General features: G+C 37.2%; 1 protein-coding gene across 4 annotated transcripts; it reads right to left on the bottom strand.

Moving 5' to 3' along the window:
* Positions 1-4,097: 4,097 nt before the first annotated feature.
* LOC129728026 (uncharacterized) lies at positions 4,098-7,350 on the bottom strand. Of its 4 annotated transcripts, none has more exons than XR_008728614.1 (4): positions 6,404-7,350; positions 6,212-6,355; positions 5,568-6,166; positions 4,098-5,498 (listed from the first exon to the last, which is right to left on the bottom strand). XR_008728614.1 is itself a non-coding variant. In XM_055686387.1 (4 exons), the coding sequence occupies exons 1-3, from the start codon at positions 6,673-6,675 to the stop codon at positions 5,687-5,689; spliced, it is 864 nt and encodes a 287-aa protein (XP_055542362.1). In that variant the 5' UTR covers positions 6,676-7,350; the 3' UTR covers positions 4,098-5,498; positions 5,568-5,686. The 4 variants fall into 4 exon arrangements, 1 of the variants encoding a protein (XP_055542362.1); XR_008728613.1 differs by having other exon boundaries at positions 5,568-6,134; XR_008728615.1 differs by having other exon boundaries at positions 5,568-6,134; positions 6,244-6,355.
* Positions 7,351-10,072: the final 2,722 nt, after the last annotated feature.

Genomic DNA, 10,072 nt, shown 5'->3' with positions numbered 1-10,072 from the left:
TTTTTTACAAACCGGTAGTCGCCATCTTGGATTTCAAAATGGTATTTAGGATACTCGTTAAAGAAAAACTCATATTGGGTGATATTTGGTCACTTTGGACTGTTTTTCAGAAGCCGAAAGTCGTCATTTTGGACTTCAAAATTGCCTGTGAAATCAATTTCTGTCATCTGGGTGTAATTCTGATTCCGAAAACATTCATATTGAATGGTATTTGGTCATTTCCGGCTGTTTGCCAGACACCATCTTAAAATTCAAGATTGTGTCTGTAATCAATTTTTAGCCTCTGTGCATCTTTCTGGTTCCAGAAATACTCATATTTAATAGGAATCGTCCATTTCAGACTGTTTTCCAGAAACCGGAAGTTGCCATCTTACAATTCAAAATGTTGTCTGAAGTCGATTTGTGGCTCCAGTGTATCATTACGGTTCCGGAAATACCCATATTGGGTGGTATTTGGTCATTTGCCGCTGTTTTTCCGACACCAGAAGTCGCCATTTTGGATTTCATAATGGCATTTGGAGACAATTTCTGGATTTTGATCGGCATACTGGTTAAATAAAAACTCATATTGTGTGGTATTTGGTCATTTTCTACTGTTTTCAGAAACCGGAAGTCGCCATCTTAGAATTTAAAATGCTATCTGTGGTCGATTTTAGCTCCTGTGTATTATTCTAGGTCTGAATATTATTATGTTGGGTGGAAATCGGCCATTTTCGGCTGTTTTCCAGAAACCGGAAGTTGCCATCTAACAATCCAAAATGTTGTCTGAGGTCGATTATGGAACATATTTGTTACCACTAAAAACATTCACCTGCCAATATGATTCCATTTAGTTGATTAGTTCGCGAGATGTGCAGAAATTTGTGAGGAAACATGTACTTCCAGAAGAGGGAGGGGCGTCAAACCATTATGTACATACGAACGGCTCAACATTGAATTTTTCCAGCAACACTGCTGCAACATGCAGCTGTTGCAAACTCAATAACGTGATGAGAAACAGTTTCGCGTAGAATTAAGCTTGAAAGCGTGATTTTTTGCTCATAGTATCTTCGGAGAAAATGCTTAGAATATCAATCCCTATATTTTGATAGTATTCGTTGTGTGATTCATACCCCTAAAAGTGAGAAATCAGCTTTCTAAACAACCCTACGTAGTGAAAAACATTTTCGTGTGGGATTAAGCTTGAAGGTATGATATTTTGCGCACGTTATCTTCATTATCGGAGAGCTTGCTTAAAATATTAATTATTAAGTTTTAATGTAGATTGATTACTCCCCCTAAAAGAGGGAAATAAACTTTCTAAACACCCACCTCGTGTGACAACTTGGGTTCTGGTGCCAATTCAATAGATCATACCCTGGTGTCCTTCAGAAAGGAGTTGTGTAGATACATAGCTACAATTTGCGCAGATACATGGCCAGCAGGTCACTATGAACCAATGAGGTATACACAGGTGAGGAAGAAAAAGACAGTAAAATACTTTTACAAGAATAATAACACGGCTGCTTGCGTGTCGTTGACCGTTCATTGGCAGTATTGTAATTTCTTTTTGTTTGATATTTTGAATGAAGTTCATTGAATATTTTTAAATTTTGTGCAAATGAGAAGTTGAAGTGCTGCCGAATTGTAATATGCACATTTTATACGACATCATTAAATGGGAACGGAACAAAGGCTACGGTTATGCAGAACGCGAATGCCGGCGCGATGCAATTCGCCTTATCGTGGTGAAATGTACAGCTCTTTTTAAGGCGAAGTAGAGCTATACATTTCAACAGATTTCGTCTTGCCGAATCGCATCGCGCCGTTATTTGGCGTTCTGCATGACCGTAGCCAAACACTAAGCGACGCAAACACGTAATAATAGTCAGAGTATGCATGAAGATGAAGATAATTAACTTTGGATTATAGCGCAAAACGAGAAAATATTAACTCTTCAAATATTAATTTGTGTTCTTCAAATTTCAGTTGTTCAATTTAATATCCGATGAAATGTCTGTTTATTATCTGATGAAACTCTTATATAGGCCAAATGATGCATTCCCAATTTACTAGGTCCATAACTCTGCCGACTGTGCTTGGGAATGCGACCAATCAGAGGTCGAATTTTGTGTTTTGACAAGGCTCAAGAATTTTCAATAGTACAATAGTTCGAATGATAAAATTTCAATTTCATGCATTTGGTTGGAATCTTAGAAGATTTTCTAATCGATTACTGCAAAAACGAAGGAAATCCATCGAAAACTAACCGATTTATTAGCATTTGAAATTTTTCTCACTTTTTTCAGTTTTAGATTTTCATTTCACATCCCTATGTAGCCGAACTTCCTGAGAGAAGTATTCTACTTCAAAATTAAATCTTCATTAATTCATTTGTTGTCCTTATAAAGGACAATTGTTCAATTTATCATAGGATGTAGTGCTTGCTGATATTCAGAGGAATGCATGAAGAAGAAAAAGTATCTCGAAAGCGTGTGTGCAAAAGACTTGAAAAGCGTAGCATATGTCTCGTCCTCAAGCAGAAAGGAGGAGAATGGTTTTGCTTCTCGCTCGCTTTGCAATGCTGCTTGATACCAGTTGAAACTGTTTAGTTGTAGTAGTTGTAGTTTCGCACCATCCAACTTTTGCGTGCATATTTGGTTGTTTTTGGGTCATTTTCGGCAGTTTTCCAGTCACCAAAAGTTGCCATTTTACAACTCAAAATGTTGTCTGAGGTCGATTAGTGGTTTCAATGCATCATCACGATTTCGGAAATACCCATATTGGGTGGTATTTGGTCATATCTCGCTGTTTTTCAGAAACCGGAAGTCACCATCCTGGATTTCAAAATGGTATTCAGAGACAATTTCTGGCCTCTGAGCGTCATTCTGGTTAAAGAAACACCCATATTAGGTGGTATTCGGTCATTTTCGTCTTATCCAGTCACCGGAAGTCGCCATCTCACAATTTAAAATGTTGTCTGAGGTCGTGGGTGTTTAGAAAGTTTACTTCCCTCTTTTAGGGGGAGTAATCAATCTACATTAAAACTCAAAAATGAAATGTAATATTCAATAATATTTTTAATCAATTAATATTTTAAGCAAGCTCTCCGATAATGAAGATAACGTGAGCAAAATATCATACCTTCAAGCTTAATCCCACACGAAAATGTTTTTCACTACGTAGGGGTGTTTAGAAAGCTGATTTCTCACTTTTAGGGGTATAAATCACACAACGAATACTATCAGAATATAGGGATTGATATTCTAAGCATTTTCTCCGAAGATACTATGAGCAAAAAATCATGCTTTCAAGCTTAATTCTACGCGAAACTGTTTCTCATCACGTTGTTGAGTTTGCAACAGCAGCATGCTGCAGCAGTGTTGCTGGAAAAATTCAATGTTGAGCCGTTCGTCAGACATTCGATCAGTTTAAGGTGAATAACTTTTTCTACAAATTTTGTAGCGCCTTACAGTCTTCAGAAGAATTATTTCCAGGAAAATTTCCTACAAATATCATGTATTGGTATATTTTTAGGAGCCAACTGGAAATTTCTAGAGGATAAGTTTTGAAAAAGTGGATTTTCCCATATAAAATCGTATGGAAACTTTAAAAATCGGGCGCAAATCAGGGGTTCCACCGATCGATCTGAAAAGTTACACAGTTGTTACAGGACCCATAAGGAACACGAAAAGTGCATTGGAGCTAGTACTTATTTTTTGTCCCACCCTAATGTACATATTTGTTACCACTAAAAACATTTACCTGCCAAATTTTGTTCCATTTGGTTAATTAGTTCCCGAGATGTGCACAAATTTGTGTTTCATCCAACTATAATGGACATATTAGTTACCCCTTAAAACATCCACATGCCAAACTCGGTTTCATTTGCTTGGTTTGTTCTTGAGTTGTGCAGAAATTTATGTTTCATTTGTATGGGACCCCTCCCTTCCAGAAGAGGGAGGGGTCTCAAACTATCATAGGAACCTTTATCGGCACCAAAAACCCCTGCATACAAATTTTCACGTCGATCGGTTCGGCAGTTTTCGGGCCTATATGGATCAGACAGACAGACAGACTTGACTGCATTTTTATATGTAAAGATTACAACATCAATATTTTAGAACCTAAAGAGTGAATATACATTTATTGGATTGAAGCGTTCATGTAAATCTATTTTTACAAATAAAAAATTTAATGAGAAAGGCTGGGTCTGACCGCTAGGTGGATTAATTTAGGTTTTTTAAGTTTATATTTACTTACGTGCCATTATTTTTAATCGGATCTCTTTTTTTTTTTTGAACGGAGTTTTTTTTACGCATTTTTTTTAAAATTACGCGGTTTTTTTATACGCGGATTTTTTCAACGTGGTACAACCAACCGCGTAAAAAAGACCCCAGTGTAAATCCAAGCGGTGCGGTTAGAAAACACGGGCGTTAAAAAGGGTTAAAAAAGGTAAGGCCATACATAAATCGCGTCGTTATATTTCAAAGAACTGATACTTTTTTATCGGAAAGAATAGTTAACGTTCTAAATTTAAAAAAAAATCATATTTCTAAGATATGATGTTTAATTATCATTATACGGGTAAAAAATGAAATCAGGGTAAAAAATTAGAAATCAAAATCGTACATAAGTGCCTTCACTACATTACTGTTCGACTCGTAAATGTTCTAAGTTATCCTTACTGAGATTCATCCTGAACTTGGTCAATATTTGCCCGAGTCCATTAAATTCTCATTCAACTGAAACCTGTGTGCAAGGTAGTTGAAGCACAGTCAGGGCTAAAATAGATAAATCGCTGTCATGCTTTGCATATTTTTCCCAAAATGCAAGTAGGGTAGGGAACATATTCTAAGCAGCTTTAGGAACCGCCTGTGTATTCAGACGAAATACTCGGAATGTGTTTTCTCTGTCAGAACTTGTTTTCAGATTGTAAAACTAAGTTAGCAAACTTTAACAATCATCAATCAAAGTTACCAATCGAGGGACACTATTCCAATCACCCCGAACCTATTTAAAGCAGCTTCCAGCAGTTTTGCAGGCGTTTTTTTTTTCAGCACCCGAAGTGGCTCCTGAATGGCTGCAATATAGGTCGATTTGTTTCAATTGCAAATGTTCACAGATTTCGCTGTGATTAACGGTATTTCTTATATTCGCAAGACAGCTAGACAATCAAAGATTTCGTTTCCATAATTGAAATTGTCGATATTGATCAAAATGCAGGAGTTTGAGGCCTGTTTTCTTCGACTGCTTAAAATAGGCGCTACTGCTTAAGCCGTTCCCTACCCTACATCAGCATCTAATGGCAGGCACATGTCTATCTGAATTCGACGGATTCGTTTCTCAATATCAATGTCACTAGATGACTTCGACAGTCTCTTAGAAAGCAGGAACTTTTGAACCCGATGTAAGTCGTTCGGACTCGGACTTGCTGTTGGAGAAGTTGATGTCTTTTCCGGTGTCGTTGCAGTAGTTCGTAGAGATCGAATGGCTTTCCAGGTTACACGTAAATGTTGCTAAAATCAAAAACAATTTTTAAGAACAAATCATATATAAACTAAAATAACTTTTCTGTGTAAACATACGATGGCTGTTTCCTTCTGCTCCGGAGTTAGTATCGCTGGTTCAAAATCAGTTAGGCGAGGATCAACATACAGAGTCGCCAGGAATGCAGCATTGTCCATCCACATGTGTCTGCGGTGATTTAATGCTTTGAGCAGCTGCTTCGAAATTGTATCTCCAATTTCCTGCAACTCAAGACAGCACTCTTGCCAATAAAGGTAGAAAGAACCACATAGCAAAGTTTCAGGAGGATACGTTCAGTTAGTATATACACCGGTTTGGCTGCCAATACGAATTGATCCACTCGTTGCCAAAATTTTGTGTTGAATGACTTCAATAGTTGCGGCGGTAGAAGGCTAATTATAAAATCCTTTTCATCTTGCAACCGATTGATCAATAAGTAAGCGGACCCCCAACGCGTGTCGCCATCCATAAACGGTAGATTTCGGCATTGGTCCAGCTTGAAGGAATTCACATATGGTTGACAACGCATAATCTTCACGAGCTTTCTGGCGTTAGTAAGAAACCTTGACAGTGATTTGGTTTTTAGTACATCGTAGACAGGAAGCTGAACTGTGTGCGCTGCGCATCTAAAGCAGATATTAGACGAAGCAAATATTTGCTATTTTTTAATACAGATTTAGTTTTGTGCAAATAAAAATCGTACCAAAAATAGCAAATATTTGCTTCCTGTAATACCTGCTTAACGCTGGTTAAATGAGTGTTCACTACAGGCAGACAATCTTGCAATTCAAGGAGCTCAAACTCGTCTTCATCTTCCTCATCAAGGTCTTCGATTTCAAGATCATCACTAAAAGAAGACAATTGTATTTTATGTTATTTTTACAGAAATATTTACCTGGACAATTCATAGTTCTTAGCGTAATCTATGCATTCTAGATCTTCCAGGACCAACTTTAGTTCTTCATCATCAATTTTGTATTCGTCGTCACCATACAAAGTATCTTCAATTTGCTTGTTTCGAAACAATCCGGAAGCTTTTATGAAATTTTGACCATTGTTCGTCGTGATTGTATAAATTTGCTTAATCAGTATTGAAAATCTGTCCAGAACACTTAAAATTTCATCTAAACTCCTCTCTGCAATATTCCGCCCTGTGCTTTCTTGCATAGCAAGAGTGTAGATGACGATTTTTCCTTGATGAATGAACTGGACATTGATTCCTAATATGCTCCTGCCTCTGCGGGATGCGATATTCGCCTTTATGCTGATTAATTTTCCGCGAAGCTGAGATGATATGTATTCCACGACTTTATTGTGAATTTCGTTGACGTATCGTAGTATATTATGGCGATTAGTGTGTCCCAGTTTCAAAGCATTTTCAATCGGACGCAATATGTTACTGACACATTCGTGGGAGAAAAACTGCAGTGGAACGTTGCACTCAGTCAACCATCGAACGATGTTTGTTATGTAAACATTTCGCTCAAGAGGAACCGTAACCCATCGACTTCTTTTTCTCGAATTTACTTCTCTGGAACTGGATGCAGCAGTAGTTTGCTTATCGTCATTCAATAAATTTAGCTCTACGGCCTTTTCCTTGTGCTTAGTGGTTATATGCCTTTTCAAATTAAACTTAGCATTACACTGAAACGTTTTAGAATCACTACACAATTAACAAATTGTAACGATGGTTTGCGTTTTATCTTCAGCGATAAAAACTTTTTTTGGAACAAACTTAAAAAATCTCCTTCTGACCAACGTTTTCCCGACATTTTGCTTTCAACTCGAATCTCAAACTGCGGCTTCGCTCACCGTTCGTTCGCCGCGGTTTCGGATGAAGGCAGAGTTGCCAAGCAGTTCGTAGTTTTCTGAAGCAAGAATGGATATAATGGAAATTAATATCCAATACCTTATTAATAGTAAAAGTTACATATATTGTTCCATAATTTGATTTTAACAATTTAGAACTGTTTAAAGTTCCAAAAAAGGCGAAAATCTTTTTCACTTTGGATTACTTTTTTCGCGCATGCACACATTAGTGACTTCGCTCGAAGTGTAAACTCATGGATTTCGCTTCACATTGATGGTAAGGTACAGGCTAGTAAAATATTTTCCAGGTTTTCCCGACTGTTTTTACTGTCAAAAATTTACGCTTTTTTACTTCGCACGGAGTTTCCAACTATGCTTAACAAAAAAATCAAAGTTAATCAATGACAAACACAAGGAAATTGTAGACCTAGCAATTACAAACATAGTTTCTTAGCCAATATTAACGGTAACATTGCTGCAAACGAGAAGTGAAGACGAGAGAGCGTCTATACGTGCTTACGCGATCTAGCGCTTATGGCAAGATGACAACAAGTTCTCAGTACAAAGTATAACAAAGAGTAAAATTTTGCTTTTACCGTTTCTCATTGTTCGCCCGCGTGATTTTTCTTTGTGGAGGTGATTTTCTCAACAGCTGCAGCCGTTCTCCTCAAAGTGGAAGTTGCAAAGTTCACTCTTTGTGCACTTAAATTGAGCAAGTAACATCCCTGCACCTACCAATCGATTTCTGAGACTTTTTTACTCAATATAAGACATCATTTAAATACCACTTTTATTTTATAAAATGGTTTGCTTCGTTATAGGAAACAATATTGTAAAACATTGAAAAATTTTAGTGGTAAAAGTCCATTCAAATAGGCAGATAGAAGTATGGTCTCTCTAACAAAGTTGTTTCTCATAGAATGTGCTACAACTTTGCCGAACAAAGTAGATTTCTATGTGCAAAAATGAAAAAAGTAATCCACCTAAAATTGAGAAGCGGATTTATCAATTTTAAGTGGATTAATCACAAAATCATAATTTCTTTGAAATGGAGAATAATCAATGGTTCAACTTCGCTGAAGAAACTACGGCTTCAAAATCAATTTTTTTGGGTCAAAATAATCTCGATTACGTTTTTGTTGCTTTGGGAACAGTGTGCATTGTGCAGCTTTTTTCCACTTAAGCACAGACTCTTCTACTGTTTCGAGGTTTTCGGGTGCGGGACGTGTTTTGCGGTGTTAGGTTTTTGTGTGTTGATGAGTGAAGGCGGGGGCATGGTTTTGTTTTCAAACATTGAACATTCAACATAGGGTTATCGTCATACTCAGGCCCCTCAGGGCTAATTTTAATGAGATATTTTGTTGGTATACAAATGCAAATGCATGAAGAAATTGTCTGTACACTACAAATAAAGGATATTTATTCCAAATTTAAAGTGAGAGATAAGGGTATTCAAGCAACAAAGTCTGTTTTCAGAACCGGCTCATCGTCGGTAACTTTTCGCGAACAAACAACAGGCCTACTCATTTGCCCAGGGTTTTAAATCGTTGGGCTAACGCTCAGTTGAAGGCTAAAAAGCGTTGTAGTCGCGTAAACAAACTCAAAATCATCAATAATTGAATGCAAAACAACGTCTTGACAAAACAAAACAAGTCTCGACTCGGTCTGTGATATTATTGATGCCAAAAGTGAGGTAAGCTAAGATAAAATTAAACAAGCTCTTCTTAAGAATTGTGAACATCTGAACTAGTCAACCATTTGGGTTCGTAGAATCGCAGGAACCTTGAGCATAATTTCAACGACGTCAGTTGATTAATACCGTTCCAACGAAAATTGGCCAACACAGAGTATCAGACTGTGTTTCGATAACAGATTTGATGGGAGAAATGGTTAATCTTGCCTCTCTCTTTTCTAATCAGGTCGATCATCCAAAAATCATCACAGCAGCAACAACGAGAGAAATAATCGTTTGGCATGAGAGAAAAACAAACCTAATTTGAAATTTAAATTGCACAACAGATAATGGGTTAGTAATAGCAGCTATCGCCCGCTACGAACCGACTGCTGTCCTGCTGCGCTCGCGAATGCCCCCGTTGAGTAAATGCTTTATTTTGATGACTCTAACCAGTTATTTATATTTTGTAATATCCGAAAAGAGAATGGTTTTACCTGATGATTGAAATTGCATTTCAATTATAATTCATCAACAGTCATCGTTTAGCACCAATGATTATTTGTTTTTTTTACGGCAAGGCAATGTTGAGCGTTTTCAGCCAAAATGACCGCGATATAGGCAAACATTTTTATCAAATTTGATTTTGTTTCGGCTTAGCAGTCTCAATAAAAACAGCGCTGATCTCTATGGGGTCATCGCCAACGTTTCGATCCGGTTGGTTGGGATCTTCATTAGGGCCTGTTTTTATTGAGACTGCTAAGCCGAAACAAAATCAAATTTAGTGTCACAGTCGAATCCCCGTATAAAATTTTTATCAAACTTTTTTTGATTTTAATAAAACGGCTTGATAAACTAAAAATTTTTTTAGACTCAAGAACATTTTTTTAAAAAGGCGTATGTCTTTTAGTATACACTTTAGTGAACGCATTGCAGCTTCGAAACCTTTACTGGTAGAGAAAAACTGCCCAACAGTGAGCTGGAAACGCTCACATGGGAATTAACAGTCACCGATGAATGCCGGTTCAGCCAGTTTTTACCGACCAACTTGTTATTTATTGTATTCGAATCAGCGACTGTGAT

Source organism: Wyeomyia smithii, chromosome 3 (assembly GCF_029784165.1).
Source record: "Wyeomyia smithii strain HCP4-BCI-WySm-NY-G18 chromosome 3, ASM2978416v1, whole genome shotgun sequence".
NCBI lineage: Eukaryota > Metazoa > Arthropoda > Insecta > Diptera > Culicidae > Wyeomyia > Wyeomyia smithii.
Note: the sequence above shows the minus strand (reverse complement) of the source record. Positions and strands in the feature narration are given on the sequence as shown.

Excerpts from the sequence above, each read along its gene's own strand:
- LOC129728026 (XM_055686387.1), bottom strand. The coding sequence starts at position 6,675 with ATGCAAGAAAGCACAGGGCGGAATATTGCAGAGAGGAGTTTAGATGAA. Across the intron at positions 6,356-6,403 it reads AAGAACTATGAATTGTCCAG|TGATGATCTTGAAATCGAAG; the intron begins GTAAATATTTCT and ends GTCTTCTTTTAG. Across the intron at positions 6,167-6,243 it reads ATTTAACCAGCGTTAAGCAG|CAAATATTTGCTTCGTCTAA; the intron begins GTATTACAGGAA and ends ATTAAAAAATAG.